Source organism: Harpia harpyja, chromosome 4 (assembly GCF_026419915.1).
Source record: "Harpia harpyja isolate bHarHar1 chromosome 4, bHarHar1 primary haplotype, whole genome shotgun sequence".
NCBI lineage: Eukaryota > Metazoa > Chordata > Aves > Accipitriformes > Accipitridae > Harpia > Harpia harpyja.
Window position 1 is genome coordinate 41,260,392 of NC_068943.1, and position 20,224 is coordinate 41,280,615.

General features: G+C 41.2%; 1 protein-coding gene across 5 annotated transcripts in view; it reads right to left on the bottom strand.

Moving 5' to 3' along the window:
• ZBTB44 (zinc finger and BTB domain containing 44) overlaps positions 1–20,224 on the bottom strand; it is a 41,880-nt gene that overhangs the window by 20,548 nt on the left and 1,108 nt on the right. For 4 of the 5 annotated variants that reach the window (XM_052786381.1, XM_052786380.1, XM_052786378.1 and 1 more), the window contains exon 2: positions 1,085–2,154. In XM_052786381.1, coding sequence (XP_052642341.1) covers positions 1,085–2,102 — 1,018 coding nt within the window. In that variant the 5' untranslated portion in view covers positions 2,103–2,154. Of the gene's footprint in view, positions 1–1,084; positions 2,155–10,775; positions 10,882–20,224 lie in introns of all 5 variants that reach the window. The other variant, XM_052786379.1, reaches the window with a different exon arrangement.

The following is a 20,224-nucleotide window of genomic DNA, read 5'->3' on the forward strand; positions in this document are numbered from 1 at the left end:
TTGCAATCCTGGAATGGTCAGACTGATCTAACACTCACTTTCTTCAGAGAAGGCACAGTGTTACGCACACCAAACAAAACAAATAATGCAGGCTACTAGACTACATTTATTTACTTTGTTGTAGTTTATTTATTTAATTAACTGAGGCAGCCTTTCATGTATACATTATTTGAATGAAGCAGACCAGTACATTTGCCATTCTTACGGTCTTCAAACAAAACAGGCTTTATTAAAAATCTTTCAGTAAGCAAACTCTACCGAGCACAGGTCAAGCCACTTAACTGAAAGCAAAGTAGCTGACTTAGGCAAAATTTTGGTAATTAAACTAGAAATATTGCAATCTATCTCCTGACTTACTAAAAGCCATTCAATACATTCTGCACAAAGAGGAAAAAAGGGATTGTTACAGTAACCTTTAAGTATTAGCTATTAATAAACAACAGCCTGCTAGAAGAACCCAAAACTGGCTTCAAATTGTCTTTCATGGAAAAGGTTTCTCTCAGCAATTGGCAGTATTTGAAGAAGCAACTTGAGAACCAAATCCCACAGAAATGGAAAGATTCTCAATATTATGACTGTGTGGTTTTGTTTTCGTCTGGGGCATTAAGATGACAGTGTTCCACCACTTATTTTGCAAATCTTCTTACAAAGGCTCTCTGTCATGATAATACAAGATTTTATGTCTGATGCAAAGTACCATTCTACCCCTCTGTGGCTATGGCCACAAGCCTTTCAGATTTGGTGTTACAGCTCAGCTGAGATCATGCTTTTTGACACTAATGAAAACAGAATTATTTTCCCCAATCAAGCAGCCAGAGGTAAAAAGGGGTTATCAATCTCTTCTGAATAAGGAGGTCTACCAACAGGCTTACCTTTCTTAGCTGCCTTCTGCAAAGTTATTTAAAGACCTCCAAGTCCCGTCCCCGCATTGGGGTTTATATGTAACATTTCATAAAACAGGAGAAAACCCAGGCAGTTTCACAAAAGTAAAGCATGAAAAAACACGAAGCAGATTTCCTCCAATAAAATCACAAGTGCACACATGCCTATTTGTACATATATCTCACCCCAGAAATGCGCATACCTATAGAGGAAGACTGTGGGCTGATCAGGAGATCTTCCTGCACTTGCTCGCTTCCTGGGACTGTCTGTTGATCACTCAGAGAGCTCTGGGATGCGCTAACAGGCTGCGATACTTCCTCGTGAACCTCCTCATCGCTTAACCTTTCCACTTTGACACGCACGTCTTCTTCAATCACAAGGGGAGAACTGGCTTTTGTGCTCTCACAAGTCACGTAATCTGCAATTCTTCTGTTGGACTCGGAGGGCCCAGGCATTTCCAAAGTCCTAGAGTTCTCCGCCTGCTTCACCTTCTCAGACTGAAGTCTTCGATCAATTCCAAAAGGAAAAGTCCAGGGAAAAGCTAAGGACGAGTCCACGGGCTGATTTCTGGACTCCGGGTAAGAAGTGGAAGGATTCAGCACTTGGGGGGAACTTGTTTGTGTGTTACACTTAAGGGGGCTCTCGGGAGACATAACTATGTAGCTTTTGCGCTTTCTTCGCGACTCTCGGCAAACAGGAATGGTTCTTTCCACTATGCTGCACTCAGAAGAAACTGGAGAAAGGCTGCCGTCTCGAGAAGTAAAATTGCAGTTTGCGCTGTTCTCCTGTCCTGCATCCAGCACCTTCTCTTGCTGGCTGTTGGGCGTATTCCATAAAATGCTGGACTTCATGAATTCTGAGCACGTGCTAGCAACGCTGAACATCTGCATGTAGCTGGCTGCAGCCAACACATCAATAATGTTTTCAGTATTAATAGATAGTGTTGCTGTGTAAGCATATTCCAGAAGAGGTATAAAACCAGTCACTGTCACATGGTGCAGGTCTAACACACTCTTGCTCTCGTCTTCTGCTTGGCCGACAAGTTTGGAACGAAAGAAGTCGCTACAGGCTGCCAAAACCACCTTGTGCGCCCTGAAGATTTTGTCCTGGACGCGGATGGTGATATCACAAAAATGTCCATCGTTGCGGAGCATGTTCAGCTTTCCCAGCATCTCCTGACTGTGAGCAGGGGAATTATGAGTGAATGTTTTAACACCCATTTTTTCACCTTTCTGCTAGCGTTCTTTCCACATACGAGAGATCACAGGTGTCCTAAAACAAAGAGGAAAACTGTCATTTTCATCTCTGAAAGCAACAGCGAAGTAGCTTCATGATTATAAGACTCTGTATGAAGAAAATTCAGCTGAATTCTCTAGGGTCAGGTTTTTCTAGGATCCAGACTGTGCAATGGACTAACTCTACAGAAATGCAATTACCTACTTGTAATTCTCAAAACCACAGATAAAATTATTTGCAATCTGTCACTAATATAATCTTCCACATTTCTGCTACTGCCCACTCAAAACAAATTCCTAACACTGATTAGAGAAATACAAATGCCTGTAATACTAAAAAGAAAGCATTTTTGAAACGATCATCTGTGTAAGAAACATATTTTTATTTTCTGGGCCCAAGAAACTATTGCTTACGGTTCTTAAGACTGACAGACTTTGTCAAACGTTTCTTTTAAGTGGAGAAGACATTAGCTTGGGTCCACTTATGAGTGTGCAGGAGCAAGCAAATCTCCCAGAGAAGGTATTTAATACCAGAAAAGCTTTAAAGAAACTACAGCATGAATTTTCAGAGGACAGAGTTCAAGCTAGTAAACGTAAAATAACAGTTGCCAATAGCTCTGCTTTCCTGCTGTAGTGCAGGTACTCATTGCCTAAAGCTGCTTTTAAAAAATAGTTTTGGACTAGGATGAGAAGTTATTGAAAATTCCTTCAAAAACACAATGGATTATAAACCCCAAAGGAAAGTTTAGATTTACATCAAATACACACAAACTGATTTTATATATGTGATAAATAATACAAGGCGGGCAACTTCTTTCTTCTGAAAAATACAAAACTGCCTTCTTGGGGACCAGTTCTCTCCTACGTGTAGAAGCAAATGCATAGCTTTTGTGCAAGGCCCTAAAAGAGTAGAAGGGACGGTATGCTCTGCACTGCCTGCAAGTTTTAAGGCTCCAGCAGTATCTGAAAGCTAAATGCCTCTGATCTGAGGAGGATGAAGCTGATCCACACGATCCACTCCCTCTGCAACACACGGGGGAAAGACACTGTGCCAAGCCAGATGCAATACGCCCAGACAGCCTCTGCCCCCACAGTGGAACTTCCGTAACCACCAAGGCTGTCTCTACTTGCAGAGAGCAGCATCTCTGAACAAGAAAAATCAGTTTCTGGGTTTTCTCCAGTTATTTCTAAATTATTTCACTGTAAAGGAAACATAAGCCACCATGTTTCACCTTCTTAAGGCTCCCCCCAAGCTTCCATGAAAAGTCTTCTGTGTTCCATATGACTCACACAATTAACATGATATAGAAATATCATCTCAGCAAAGTTAGTGGTTAAACATCAGCAACATAATTGGATCTGATTATTTCCTGGAGTCAGCCAGCTTCTTCACATCATCCTTCTCCTTTCCTTTACACGTACGCAAAAACATACCACGCTTGCAAATTGCTCATGTAGAGCTTCACAGATACAAAGAGCACTGCAAGTTTGGAACAACTTACCACAAATCTCACAAGTCTTAGCACATTATTTAAATGGCAGCTGTCAGAGCCTACCTTGGTCTACAGACATTTACACTTGGCTGCTTCTTGTTCCTACGATTTCACTTCTGATACTGCAAACCCCTTCAGACAGGGGAAAAATATCTATTTGAGAGAACAGATTAACTAACACTTAAAAATATATATAAAGTCTGAGTGAAACTATAAGGGCCATTTGGATTTAAAATGAAATTTCACACTACTGCACAGGAAGAAGTTAAGCACAAGCAAAACACTCTCTTCAGTGAAAGAAAACATATCAACCTCAGGAGGCATCTGAAGATCCAGACTGTTTGTTCTCCAGCATGAATCAAATGAAAAGCATATTTAATTGATCTCAGACCAAAACACTACAGTAAAATCTTGTAACGGCATATTCTAAAATGGCCTTGGGATACCCTTCCTTCTGAATTCCCAGTCACTGCAGCAGTTCCTTGGCATATCAGAAGTCCAGAAGTACTTCTGTTCAGTAACTGGCTACAAAAAGAATAATACATTCACAAGGACTATCAACGGTGTATCTGGTATTTGGAAATAGTACCAATACATAATTATAAAACAAGGAGAAAAATCTGGGCAAGCAATACTCCCAATTCTTATATGCCCAGAAGACTAACCCATTTTCCTTCTCTGTTCATCCGAATGAGTAATGCTCATCTCCAGTCTCTAAGTGTGAGCGTTCTACTCTGCTCACCTCCTTCAAACCCTGCTCTGGACCATTGTTGCCCTGCTTCCCCCTTCCTGCCCGCCTCTCCCCTCTTCTGGCTTCCTTTCCCCTTCTCCTTTCATCTGTTGCTTCCTTGACCTTGATCTGGTTACAGAATTTAAAATAAAAAAGCGGAAGTCAGTGATGTGCAATAAATGGATTTAAATTTATTACAGGAGCAGCGTGCCTGCCATGAATGTGGGATATTGCTCTGTGAAGTCGCTTCTGTAAAATGACCTTCCCCCTCATTGCACTGACACCACCATGCAAACAAGTGGCTCCTACACAGGCTTCAGTGTGGACAAAGGACGTATGCACATGCATGCTATTTTCAGAAAAATCGTAAGGGGTGGGCTGAGGAGGGGCAACAATATCAGTTCTTTACAGTTAATGAGGTAGTAAAAACGTCAAATATTTTTACAAGGTAATTTAAACAATATGAAAATATTTTCCGCATGAAAAGATGAGCATGCTAAAGCTCAGCCAGGTTATAAAATGGCTCAATTCTCTTTGTTAATCTTTCAGTGGCATAGGGCACTTTTATAGCCGCACTAAGTCACGGTGACAGAAGAGGGTAAAGGGCTGCAACGTTACAACTTCACCTCAAGTCTAACATCTTTGGATCATCACCATTTTGAAATGACATTTTGTCATGTGTTATTACCGATTGATTATTAGATAGTCCACGACAGCAGTTGTTAGACCATAAGGTATAAGGCACTACATTCAGGAGTGACTGAAGAGCCATAAACTAGGACTAAATATACACGGTACCTTGGGAGTGTTTGGGGTGGGGAGATCAAGGTGCACACATTAACTAAACGCTAAGTGGGCCGGAGCTGGAAAAGTTGTTGTTCATCTTTTGAGCCACAAACCATGAGCAATTCCCAAAGCAGGGACTGGGGTTGGTATCAAAGAAATGGTGGCTTGCTTTTCCTTCCCAGCTGCTAGCAGCACGGCTCCTCTTCCCCACAATCCCCATGCACATACTTATGCCCTGGCCCACAATGCATTTGAGTATTTCAAAGTTCAAGAGAAACACTTTCAAACATTTAAAAAATATGCTTAGTGGGACGCTGTATTTAACTTTGCCGCAGACACTTACGGTTTGAGAGAATGGTTTTTCCAGCGTGCATTCCTGCACTGGAAATGTGTGGGGATTCACCACCAAAGCGTGGATCCCTGGAGAAGGTGAGAATTCAAACGCGAGCACTTCAGGACTTCCAGAGCAAGGAGAATTTTCTCCACTATTAGCCGAAAGCAGTATGAAGGTAAGTGCTACCATACCAAAGACTTGGTACAATTCATTTGAAAATTAGGGGGTTTGGGTTTTTTTTGTTTTGTTTTGTTTTTTTTAAATCCTAGGGCACTAAAGTAGACCTGACCTTTAAGTAGTTCAAAATAACTTAGATCATTCTTACTGTTTCAAGGCTACTGAAAAACAAGTTTTAGCAACAGTTACCAATTCACATACACTGTTTTGGGACAATGATTAAACATATGTCAAGTTTCTGAGCTTAGAAACAGTAAAGGTGAAAGCATAGGCTACCTTGTGTAAATGGAAAAGAAACTGTAGCAGAATTGAAAAATATTGCCTTTGTGTTCCTGCCTACTTCCATGTACCCAAAAGTTAGCTCCTTATTCACCTGCTGCCTAATGTTATGGCTCACATCACTGGTTTTGAAACATGGTACCTATAATAATCCGGGTTTTTTTCTTTGGAGAGTCAGTGAATCAAACTCAGAGCTGTTTGCCTTCAGTTTCTCACTTAGCTACATCGTTTTACAACACAAGTGAGCAATTTTTTAGCACCACAAAACTACCGTATCACCTTTAACCTCTGTATCCTGACCAGTGGCAACTTACAAAATATCATGAAAACACTAAATTTTCTGAATACTAATTCCAACAGACTTCAGATACACAAATGCCATGTTGGCTTTAGTGCCCAAAAAGCTTAGGAAATTCCCACCCTCGTGCTCACCAATCCCTCAGATACACTCATTCAACTGTGAGGCTGCGGTGGAAATCAGATCACAAGTTACCTTTTTTTTGAAATTTATTTTTAAGCCACACCACTCCTTGGGCACTGGTTACAGCACCATCCCATAAACAGCAGCAGCAGCCCAGGCACAGACAAATATTCTGTGGGGATAAATGTGTGACCTGGACCACCTTACCTCTGTCAACTTCTCACTGTGCTACATAGGTACCAGCACCCCTTGGTCCCTCAAACTGTCTAACTGGTTAGTATAATTAAGTTTATAATTAAATTAGAACAACTGCTCTTAGTGTGTACTTAACTTCAAGTTTGCTATTTCTGTTTCAGACTTTAAACACTTGTGTATCTAAACACGCATCTGTTTCCCCCAACACCAGCTGGCCTAATAAAAGATAGTATCTCCCACTACAAATCTTGCCTTGCTCACATGACAAAACTGCTGGCTGGAGCTGCCGAACTGTTCTCGTTTCAAACAAATCAACAGCACCTTCTAAACTTTGTTTAAAACTGTATTTTAAGTCAGGTCGGTAAACCTAGTTTGAACTCAGCCCACCATTGCCAAGCCTGATGGTATTTATGAAAGAGAGAAGGCAAATACAAGGTTTCTTTGCTCAAAATTACGTCAATGTGCAGTATCCACTTCGGTGTACTGGAATCTGTGGAATGCAAACCTGTAACCTTTAGCTGCAGTGGGTGACTGGACCATGGAAATGAACCATCCAGATAAGTATGCAGTGTTTCAGAACTTCAATTTCCTCTAGGACAGCATACTTCAAACTGTAAGCGCACAAAGGAGCTACTGTTAAGTTAGCCACTTCATAAACACCATTATGTTAAAACCTGAAATAGATGCCGAGCTGCAGTCTATAAACGGAGGCTGAGGTGATACTATACCCTGCAAAAAACAGGAGAGCATTCAGGACCAGGGCTGACCTGGTCCCTGGCCTGTCGGTTCAGGAACCAGACTTCTATTCTCCAAACCACTCCCACCGAAATTGTTCCTGTGTCCCTTTCCTCCCAGCTTCACAGAAGAGGTCAATTTTCAGGCATTTTCTGTTTTAAGGATTTTGATGGGGGTTTTTGTTCTTGGACAGGGCTCTTGAGCTGCACGTTGTACAGTCCTCTGGGAAGACCTCTGTCTGCCCAGCAAAGAATCGCTGATGGCAAGGTAAGTAACTCCGGAGAACTCCACTTAGGAGCTTTAATGGTAGAGCAATTTCACCTAGCAAGCTGAACACTTGCAATACTACAATCCACCTATTTATTGCTAGCAGTAATATTCCCTCTCACAGTAGAAGGCATATAAAAGCATGTTGTGCTTTTCCTACGTACTCCAGAAGTACTACATTTGATGACACAAGGCCATTTGTTTTGTAAAAATTGAGGTTTTGGCACACCACTTTTGACAAGTTCATGTGCCAGAGCTTTTGAGGCCATTGACTCCAGCTACCATTACTGTTGCTCGCAAAAAGCATGTGTTAGCTTTTCCGTACTCACGGACAAGCTTATACCTGCGTTCATCACTTTTTTTTTTTCAGGAGCACTTTCCAAGGATGCTACAGTGGCAAATTGCTTCACAAGCAGCCACCTCTTCCTCTGAAAAATTCCTGGCAAAGAGACTTTCCAAAAGAAGATCTTCCTAAATTTTAGGTACAGGCCACCAGAAGCTACTGCAGAAGGGTGGCAGAATTAGAGTTAAGTTTCATAGAGGCAGACTAAAACACTATCAGAAAGCAGCTATGGTTTCAAATGTGTAAGTGCACACAAATAATTCTAATTGATCCAGGTCTGTGTAAAAAGCCTGCATAATTTTCACATGAAAGATGAACTCTATGCACCCAGGCCTCTGTTTAACACTTGCAGAAACTGCATTGTGGCAAGAAGCTCCCCCCAATCTTAAATGAAGTCGTAAGGATCTAGCTAAGTTCCTTGCCAGTGGTTTACAAAGTCAAAGCACCAAAACTACAACTCTTCACAAAAAAATCGTTGAAAAAATTTGCACAACCGAAAATCCAAAGCTGTGCTAGGGTCCACAGTAATTTTACTTGCTTAGTACCAACCCAGGTAAAACCTCTGTAGGACAGCAAACAGAGGCAAGTGTAAAAGCACACATTATTCCTTTACTGTAAGTTCTCCAATAGACCAGGAATAGTATTTATCTGCAAAGAACAAGGAGAAAAAGCATCCAAGAGCTCCTCTTCCAAAATAATTACTCAGAAACAAAGAAGGCCCAGAGTATCCATGAAATACCCATTTCATATTCCTAACACATCTCTAAGTTTCCCCCAAATTAAACCCTGTAATAATAGAAAGCAAAAGCTTTAACTTTTTAACATGCCCTGAGAAGAAAGAAGATGTGTGAGGGCATGGCAAAGTCCTAGATCACAGTTAGAGCATTGACTCAAATTATCACTGCTATTGAAAACATTAATCTTTAATGTGGATAGGAAAAGAACGACTCAAATCTCAGATGGTGGAAAAGTGGATTTGCATGACGCAAATCTGGTAGGTGCATTTTAATTCTCAGAGCTGGTGAAAGCATTGAGACAAGTAGTGGAGTGCCAAAAACAGCAATTTATTCTACAAAATGGTTTTATTGTAAATTGAGATGGTAGGTCAGCTGCAACAGAATAGTTCTGAAGGGATAAAATTAGAAAACATTTACATACACATTTTAAGGGAAAGTTCAGGGTGCAATTTTTGCAGTAACAACAGACTTCTTTCCCCTCACAGCAGAATACAGGCTATCTTAAACTGGTTTGCATGACTGGAGCTTCAGCTGTGTGTTGAATTTAGAAGGAGCTGGTACCCCTCCTCTTCAAGATGCCATGGCTCCCAGCCACTTATCTCCCCTGCAATTTATCATTCGAAACCCAGGTACTGTTTTTGGCAACTGTGCCTTAATTGCTGCTTTTTTTTTTTTTTTAAAGAAGTTAATCTAATTAACTTCTTGAAGTGTATTCCCATACAAGAGATAGCAAAAGATTCACCTATTCTGGCTTTCAGTTTTAACTGTTATTAGCATCAAGGTGTAAGCTTTGGTCAGAAACCAATGTTGCTGCTGAATGCACTGAACTCAAGCTCTCCACATGTTGGAACGTGTGGTTTACTCAGTGGAGAGGAAACCGATATGCACCAGGTACAAGGCTAATGAGAGTGCTCCCATTTCTGTGCAAATTCCTAAAAACAGTTACAAAAATTCTCATCTCTCTCCTCAGCTTCTGTCATGATGAGCCCAGGGCCTGCTCAGCAAAATCCTTTTGTCATCCTCATTCACCACCTTGAATTGGGTTCCAAAGTTTTGACTGAACAGAGCATATGCCTGGCCAGCACTCTTTCAAAACTCCAGTGGCCCGTCCCTCAACTGCTACTGCCCTCCTGGCACGCAGGGCGAGAAACATGTCCAACTTAGCGCGGCTGTCTTGACTCAGAGCTGATCTGAACAGAACTGAAGGGGCCTGTGAGAGAAGCCAAAGCATCTTGTTAGACACCCTGGCAACAACGTATTACCAAATCTCTGCTGCGAGGCGGGATGGGGAAAGGCACTGTTCTTGCAATCCACTTCTGCACATTCCTGTTACCTGATTGCAATTTTGTTCACCAAAAGACAGACAATACCTTAGCATGCTCTTCTATTTCCTCCTTGGTTTTGCAGAATTTTATTATTTTTTTTTTACACCATGGATAGTAAACACATAAACAACACAATACCTGCTGTTAAAGCAAGACAGACCAAGAATAAATCAGAAATATTTGCTTAGTTCCAAACATCTCAGTTGTACTGGTTCTAAACTATAAAGCTTCAAGTAAAAAATGTGCAGATTTTCAGAGTGAGAAGACCAAAGTCTTCCTCATGCTACAAGACTGCTGCCGCATATAAAAGCGGGATGTTTGCTGGATACATGAAAAGAGCAACATCAACTGTAATGAAAAAGAGAGGAACATGTCTACTACTTTTATTTTAGAATATAAAAACCAACATAAAACATATCACAGAGCTGTTGTTCTTGTACCGTGAGGTCATAACACAGAAAAAGCTGTAAACCGTTAGTTAAACCATGACTATTTTTCAGGAGTTGCTGTTTCTACATATAATGTAAAGCGCAATGTGTCTCAGGGATTTTTGTTTTGTTTTCCTGATTAGTCATTTGCATGGAAATGAAGAAGTTGGATGTAAAAATTCAGCAGTCATGTTCTGACAGCATGGCAGGAGATACTAAAGAGAGCCTGGGTGTGGGCTGATAGGAAGAAGTATTACAGCCTAAAGAGAAGCCTACATTAGAGCCCAGCACACAGCAGAGAGGATGAAACGCGTGCACCCCAAACCAAGCTGGATCTGTCGATACCAGTGCCTCCACAAACCTTCAAAAACTTCCCAGTGATGGAACAGAACAAGACATGGAACTTACCTATTTGGGCTGACACATCTTCCAGCACGTCCTTTGCAGACTGTATCTGTTTGAAACCCCCAAGCATGTCCTGGAACTCAGAAAGGAGCTCTTCCAACCCCTGCATCTGGCAGAATTAAGAAGTCATCTGCCTGACTGTAATAGATTACAGATGCCAAGGCCACATTCATTAACTTCACTAGCAGCCACATACTTGCAGCAGACTCTCAGGCAGCTCTGGCTTGTCATTTCCTCGTGGAAAGTGACACTGTAAACCTTTCTTTTTCATTTCTATGGCAGGAACTGCGCTTACGTCTCGGCCAAACGAGAGACAAATGAGAGTTTTGGTCTCTGCAGCTGACAAACTCACAGCTGTCATGAGGCAATTCGATAGCAGATAACCAATTCACAGATAAATTGAGAAATTATTAACTATGGAAGTGTCACAGAGCTGGAATTCAAGTCATACACAGTGAAATTTAACCTGCTAAATGGTCCCGTTGGCTTCTGGGCAATGAGACCTAGTCTGCACAGCACTGTAAATGGCCATGGCCAACAGCAGACCCTTCTGACTGATGGGAGAAGTGGAGAGCTGACAACAGCTTGTAACCAAAAAAGCTTGGGAACCACTGACAGACAATCGGGAGATCTGTATGTAGGCACTGAGTGTGCCAGATTAATCCAGCAAGAAGATTAAAGCATAGCTACAACTCCTAGTCTAGATAAAACTTGAAGATTAAAGATCACATTGTAGGTGTGTAAAACACGTTACCACTCCTTTCATTAGAAGTTAATCTAGAAATGTTTCCATTAGACACTGCTGTGATAACAAACATGCAAACCGATGTTTTAATTCTCAAGAAAAAGGTGCTAGTATGTTGGGAGAAGAGGCAGGACTGTTCAAAGATTGTCTCATTTTGTGGTACACACCTGCCAGAAAGCCTGGCAACATTAACACTGTGTTAATTTAATCTCAAATATTTAGTGCAGAAGCTCCGATTATTTAAAAATAGAGAGATGTTTTCATCTCTCAAAGATACATGATTATAGGTGTTTGTATACAACTGCAGAAATCTGGCTAAATGAAAACAATCTGAAGAAAAGAAGAATGAAGAATAAGAAAACAAACAGAAAATGGGACACCACCTGTGTTTACTGAAGCTAAAGTATGTGAAACAGACTTGATAATGTATTTTTCAGTAAAAAGGAAATGCCACATATGATGAGAACTTCATTAAAATGTTTGAATAACTTGACATACAAAGTTGTTAGTGAAAACAAGGAGACGAATAGACAAACTAAGCTAAGGGGCTGGCTGAAAAGAAGCAATTCATGTACTTGAAATAACAGGTTAAAGAATTTACCTGTGAAGTGCCATAAGGACCTGTTTTAGCAATGATCTCCGAGTGTTTCCGTAGAGACACTGGCTCAAAAAATGCTGATGAAAAGGTTAAGATGTATCATCAGCACAATGCATAAAAACAAATGATTGAGAACTGGAGTCTTAGGAATAGGACAGAATTCATGGGAAATCCCAACAGTATGAAATCAAAACCTCGACATTATATACTAGGGAGCTAGTAATGGACTTGACCTATAATCTGGAAGCTAATTAGTTTAAAGTGACTTTGGAGTAAGATCTCCACACTACTAAATTAAATTGAACAGCTAACTGAAAGGCCCACAGAACAACCAGACGATTTTAATCTCTCTTTTTTTGTCAGGTATTTATCAATATCTATTTTAACCTCTGGAAAGGTTCTCAAGAGGGTTTTTTAGTGTGTTTTTCTTCTCTGTGCAGCTCCCCCTTAACGTGTCTGTAAAATAAACTATGCTTAGATCTTTTCAGAGCATCTGACTTAACCAGACGACGTTTCAGCTAGAAACACGTACTAGCTAGAACTGATAGGGCATACATTAAGTGCACCAATCAGCAAGACAGCTCTTAATCCCAGGGTCTAATTAAAAGAAGAGATTACAATAATCAGGGCAGTACAGTAGTGTGTGCTGTACGTAAATTGTTGATCTGACGCGACTGATGGTTTTTACGCAAGAGCTAGAAGATGTTTCTTGAAACCATTTACAGATACATAAAGACGATACAGGTCATTTTCTTAAAAGACCCTGTACCTTTCTACGTAACTGAGTTTCACTGGCTCCAACAAATTCCACATTTCACACAACAGCTGAACTCTTAAATAAATATTTATTTAAGTAAAAATTAAGATTATTAAAGTTATTAAAACAGTAATTTTGCACCATTCTGGTGCAGAATGTGCAAAGAGCTTCAGGAATGGAATCAGGTACAATAGCCTGGCTGCATTTTATTCCTAATGACATGCAAGAAACTCCACACATTTTCATAGCCTCCCCCCGCCACCCCCAAGTCTTGTTTTCCGTCGCCCTGACAGAGTTTTTCAAGTTTCGGTGTGATCATTTGAAGTCAGCTCTTTCAGAGAACAGAATGTTGCCATTCACTACTTCAAAGGACTCAAATGTAACTTGTTGCCTTTTTGAAGCTGCGGTGCAAAGTATAAACTTGATGTGCCTAATATAGCTTTCACATGGTTGAATAAGCGAACTAGATAAATGCCACTTTCCCCAGCCTCCAGCACTTTGAACTTTTCATTGTAGGAATCTCACATTAGTGTTCCATATAACACATAAAAGCAAATTTTCTGATAGTACTTAAAACTGAGGCTCATTTAACAATACGAGCAGTAACTGCTAAAAGCTCTTGTTACATACTGAATTATGTTTATTTTCATAATAAAAATTAATGTGCGAACCTCACTAGATAGAATGTATTAAGATATTTCACAACAGATTCACTGCCCTGCAATTTCTGTTTTTCACCAGTTCTCTGAAAAAGCACATGACCAAACTATGAGATCGCTAGTTTAACAGTGGTTTGCCCTGAAAGTGCATGCTAGAGACGCTTATGCCATCAACATGTGAGCAAACCTCTCTTTGTTTTTTTTTACTAGAATAAAAGCAACAAGTGAATTCATAGTCCTCTTCATATCCTCAGGTAGGTGAGCCCCACAGAACATACGCAGATTATACCAAATGGACTGATGCATTACATCCCTGAGGCACACATTCAAATTTAACCACTCTTTCCACGACAGTGCTCATGCATAATTTTTACGTGATCTTAATACCTTCTTTACACTTTTGCTCCGTGCAAGTTCAGGTTAAGTTTTGCCCAAATTTCTCAGTGTAGAAAAGCCATTACATGACGGTTTCCCACTCTGTGTAATGAAAAGCAAAGCTTTGGGTTTATAGTCTTTGGTCTTTACGAATGAACAACACAAAAGAAAAAAAAAACAAGTTGAACTATCAATTCTTCTAAGTACTGCAAACTGCCAAAAAATATCCATAAAGTACTCTTATTTCTCACATGGCAGCAACCTTCTAGTTTAAACTAATTCCAGAGAGCTATTTTTTCTTGTTTTACCATGGCTACCCATAGCATTTCAGTCTTCACTTTCAGAAGCTCTGCAAGCACATCAACATAAACTTATGAAAAATATACATCAAAAAGACTACTCAATCCATCCTCCCAAATTAGTAACAAAAGCAAAAATCTCCAAGCCCTTTTTGGTGATACCATGTGAAAGAAATATCAAGAAAAAATGGCAAGCTTTTTTGTACCTACATACCAAAATATTCTAGTACGGTTCAAGATTTTCATGGTAGCACTACTGCATTAGATCCATGAAGGAGTCAAAAGGAAAGCTCCCCCCCCCCCCCCAAACAAACCCCAAAAAGCTATCTGTGCTTCCTCACACACGTGTACGCCTATTTACAGAATAATGCCAAGTCCTACTACATGTCTTTGAAGAGAGAAAAGGGCACATGCCTTGTTTTAGGACAGAAAAGGGTCAGTTTCAGAGATAATTTTAACTGATGGCATAGTGAAAACCGCACTTGGAAAAGAAATTGTTTCTTCATTTCCTCCAAGACAAAACCAGGGCCTAACCGGGTGCGTTACGCCCCAAGAGCTGCCAACAGCAACCGAACTTTGGCAGCTGAAGAATCCCTCCTCTCTGTTATCACCGTCAAGCTGTGCCTCCTACCTTATTGTGCACGAGGCTTTAATTTTTGTCACTTTGAAATGACAAACCTGTCTCCTCATTTTACAGAAACAAATGACTGTAACTGCATTTCACAATCATTAGGTTTGTGACAGCCAAATTTGGCTAAGTGCTAGTATTTACTAGTTCACCACAAAGCTTACCTGCCAACCGATTTGTTGTTTGAAGTATTCAGGTTTATTACAAAAAATGACAGCTTTCCTTCTCTCACTTTTATTCGATTAGCAAGGAAGCGTTACACCTTAATGAAATCCATGTTAACTACAATAAATGAATTTTTCTTAAGTCCAGTGCAAATCTTAAATCTCCCTGAAGCACACTAGCCCCATTAACGCCCGAAGTACTGGAAGCCTGTGCTGACAAGCAACGCCACGGAAAAACCTGCGTAAAGAGCAAAGGGGAGAGATCAAGGCAAAGTCACACATTGTGCACAATCTGAAGAGGCAAAAAGGCATCGCTAATCCAGACAGCATGGACTGCGGCCAGCTAGTCAAGGTGTCACAGACACATAAACAAGCAGCCACCTTTCAAACAGGAAGCAGCTACAAAGAATCCTGAACAAGTTTAAGCAAGGCAGGAATGTGGTTGTGTCATCGCCCTTTTAGCAGTATGTGTACCCTTTATTTTCCTAATGACTCATTTATGCAGATAAACTTAAATGCCTAAAAGGAGTTCTTCTTGGCCCGGAAAAGTAAAAAACCTTGTATTTATCCACAAACAACATTATCAGGTGAGCAGCAACTGTATAGGCTTTCTAACTTTCTTCCCTTGTATGGCCAAACCTGGACTGGCAGAACCATATCCATGGTTCAGGCTCAGGAGAAGGAGAGTTTTGTGGGGTTTTTTTAAGTCTTTAGCATCTTTACTAACATTTCACAGAAACATCTCAGGGTAGGTCTTTCTTAACAGGGCTATTTATCCACTTAAAAAAACCCAAGACACTGAAAGAAAACTGCAGAAACTGTCAGGCCTGCAGAGCTCCAACGCTATGTAAATATCTGCCCCTAACATGGGACCAACTTGCCCCCTAACCCACTAGTTCTTTCCAAACCCACTGGTGATTTCTAAGGCTCTTGGGTCTCCACAGGACATGGCATCTTCATGCTTCCAAAAGACTTAAGTCTGGCAAGTACCTGCCATAATTGCAGTTTTTCCATAAGGCACTCTTGGTAACAGCCAAATACAAAACGCTGGATCAACTACCATCTGTAGCTAATTTATAAACTAAGATCTTTTTCAGTATCTGTAACTGTATTTCTACTAAAATAGCTCTCACTACAATTACTATGTTCATTTGTACTTTTGAATATAAAACACGACACACAGTAAATGTCTGTCCCTTTATTAGAAAGCACCTCTTAATGCTCCGAAAAAGCTGCCTTTATTCGGTCTTCTTGGGTAAAGCAAGCAAACAAATGTTGTGGTCAAATCACCTCAAAACAATATAGCAGAGCTCAAATAAAAATAAAAAAAAAAAGGATGCAGAACAGCCTCCGCAGACAGATATACTAAATAGACTGGGACAATACAGCTTGGAAAATAAAAAAAAAAAAAAAAAAAAACAAACCCAAACCTCAGAGAGAGAAAACTGAGAACACAGAGATCTGTAAAACTGCAAATGAGGTGGTGACTGGAAAAAAAAAAAAAGGAATATTCTCTCTCATACTACAAAACTACGAGGCACTCAATGAGATTACCATTCATCAGGTTTAAAACGAAAAAAAAAAAAACAACCCACCAAAACCCAGGAATTATTTTTGCACAAATTGTGGGATTCATTGATTCATTGCATGGTATACTGTAGAAGCTACAGGTATAAACTGTTCTAAAGGCCTAGGCACACCCATCGATGACAGGTCCAACAGGCAGTATTAAACATGACTGTCAGCACATACCCTTTAGCTCAGGCCACCTCCAAACCCTTCACTGCTGGTAGATGTGCGGAGGAATGATTACTGCACTCTGTATGCTCTTCCACTTTCCCCCTAATTATTTATTTCTGGCCACTGACACAGACCACAAGCTGAGCCCAACACACATTTTGCAGTCCTTATTATCCCATCATTCACATACTCTGATAAACCTGTTCATGTGAAATAATTATTTCCCCAGCTCTAAATTGGAATATATTAAAAACACGCTATCTACAAATAATGCGTAGTTTAAGTCACTTCCTTAACTTGATTAAATGGAATGTAAGAATTAGATGAAATGCCAAGGGTTTACAATTCCTCTCTTGCCATCTGTACGCACAAATGCCATTTTATCGGGTTTGCAGTTCGCTTCCTACCACCACCGTTTCATTTAGGCACCTTATACAAAGCAGTACTAGACATTTGTTTTCATCCAGCGAAACCATTAGAAGAATCAATTTGATCTCCAAGGCAAGTTAAGAGTAATGGACTCCTATGTTTACTTAGCAATAAGTACACAACTATTTAATTAGATCTATATGCTAGAAACTGCATCTTTCGAGGCAACAGCAGCAGCTACAAAGAGTGTGAAGTGTTTCAACTTCTTAGGTAAATCAATGTTTTCAGCATTTTTTTTCCTGCTGGCAACTGCTGAAATACTAACCACCTACTTCCAAACCAAAACGCTATTACAGGTAGAGGCACATCTCCCACCCTCCCATCCAGTTTTGTTCCTGCAATCTTACACAACGCTTTTGAAAAGAAACAAGCAATTAAGTTGCTGTCCCTTTTCAGCCATGCACGATTCCAAGACTGATGTCGTATTTCAAGCGACAGACTGTGAATGCGCTCGGCAACCGTGGCATTTAATTTAGAAGTCAGCACTTGACACGTTGAAGTACTTGGAATTCCTGAAGTCTGGCTGTCTGCACAGTTGCATAATTTGAGCAGGGATACCCTACTTATAATCGGGCGAGATAGAAGAATGTCAACAGACAATCCCTTCTACGTCAAGGGACTTCTCCTTCCTCGTCACGTGCCAGCAAAAGCATCACTGCTTTGTCACAGTTTGACTTTCTTCTCATTTAAGCTAGCGGATTACAATGCCTAAAAACTTACAGGTATCACCAGATCTTCTCATAGGAATATACTCAAACGTTCTCAAAGCCCGTTGAAAAAGTTTACCAGAGAAACGCTAGATGCAAAGCAACCAATACAAGCACAAAGTACCCAAGACCTTCTCCTTTTCAGTGACAAGTCACACAAACACCATTCACCTCACAACACAGGCATCACACATCCATTAACAAGAAGGGCATAAAAATAAAAGGCCTCCTTCAAGCAAGTCACGGGATACAACCAAAAATAACGTTCGGACACTTGTTCACACAGGCGGGAAGCTGTATTTGCTTTTGATCCTCTTCTCCAACAGCTGACCAGATCCTCCTAACAGCACATATTTGCTACAGACACCACAGAACGAAACCACCCCTTTTAAAAGTTGCCAGAGTTTATGATTAACCTCCTGTTGCAACAAACATGGCAAGGATTCAGTTTCACTTGCTGAATACTTCTCTTACGTATTGCAGACGAAATACATAAGGACACCCCCGCCCCCCCCCTCCCCGCCACCTCCAAACCTCAGAGTCACAAAAAGAAGAATTCTCTCACCCTGTCAACAAAACCAGCGTGAAACCTTCTGTGTGGGAAAGCGGGCACGATCCTCCCTCCTGACAAGCCAGCATCCGCACAACATCCACCTGGGGAGACTAAAAAGTAGGGCTGGAAATTCCCTTCCCCTGGAAAGGGACTGCTTGGAGTGTTCGCACCAATTAAAGTTTCGGATTAAAAACAGCTGTTTAAATAGAAGTAGTCCCTAGGGAGAGACACTTACAGCATTGTAACTGGTTTCTGGTATAAACAGTTTTACATCAATGGAGGCATTTGTACTGGTAGAGCTGTGTCTAAGCTAGCAGGTTAACACTTGTTCAGCTCCATCTCCTTTAAATAGATGCACTTAAACCCAGGCAAGGTCTCCAGGTGCATCACACCTTGGATCTGCATTACACATAGATGCTGAGCTGCAGTAAGAGACCTCAAAGGCAGGAGAAAAGCACATCGCACCCGAAATACCCTAAAGGACTCCTGGACGCTCGTCTGTGACCCGCCTGCACGAAAGCCATTCCTACTCAGTGCCACCTTGCAGGGTCCGCAGAGCAGTGCCACAGGCATGTCCCGCACACGATAAACAACATGTCACCTAGTCTACAAAAACATGCAGCTAGAAGCCAGGGATCAGCTCAGGAGGTGAACTGGGTGACCTCCACCTAAGTAAAAGCTAAGTGTGCTAGACACCCCAAGGATAAATAAAATTAAAATTAAGAAAAGAGAAAATGAAAAGCCTTGTGTCAGCTAGAAGCACAGAGAGAAAGCAGGGGGAAAACACGTAACTGGGAAACCCAAGAAATTCCCCACGTGGGTAGGGCAAACTAAGGACCTCACGTGAAGAAAAGAATGAAAGCAGGAGACTTCCAGAAACATCAGAATAAATCCTGGGCTGGATAGATTAGGTATATGACCAGAAAAGAGAAACTGAATGTATTTCAGACCCGTGGTTTCCACCTTGGGATCTGCAGACACCTAGGAAGTACGCAGACTGCTTCTTTTTACTCTGGCGGACTGCTCAGCAAAGAAAACCCAGAAGTCAAAGCAAAAAATAAGGTAGCCTTAACCTGACTGTATCGCACTGCAGTATCAGCAGGGCACTTGAAGAAAAAGGGTCGAAAGTCTCAGTCATGAAAGATGTAACAGGCAGCCATGAAGCACAGCCAAGAAGAGATAAGAAATGGGTAAGAATGGGTGACTTCTCTGGCACGTGTAGCAAGGATGTACTATGGTCTAGGGGCAGGCACCGAAACAGCTGCCGCTGGGCGTCTGTGGGAACATGCAAGACATGAAAGGACAAACAGTGGAAACCTCCCTGGAAGTGTGTAGGAGAAATGCCTGCCTCCAAAGGCTACCAGCAAAACGCTGCCTGCGCCTTTCCTGGTGTGTGCAAACATGTACAACGCGGGATACACCGGCTTTTGGTAGGCAGTCAGTGGTATCACCCTGGTGTGTGTATGGGGGGGTGTGTGTGTGTGTGTGTGTATATAATGTAGGAGGAGACAGACCCTCCCTCATCAGCGGGCAGAACAAGCTCCGCAGCATAAACAGGAGATGGGCTAGAGCAGTCATCCCTTAGGCTTTGGTGGAAGATATCTGCATGTCTATTTGGGTGGAAAAAAAAAAACCAAAACTTTGCAGCTTTTCGCAGACAGGAAGAAGCCTCCTGGGGTATATGTATTTAACAAGCTGTGGCAGTCAAGCATGGAGGTATTCCCCAACACACCTGTGTGCGGAAAGAAGTACAGCAGATTTTGGAAGGCAGTGGTACCCTTACCCGCTGTGTATGAAA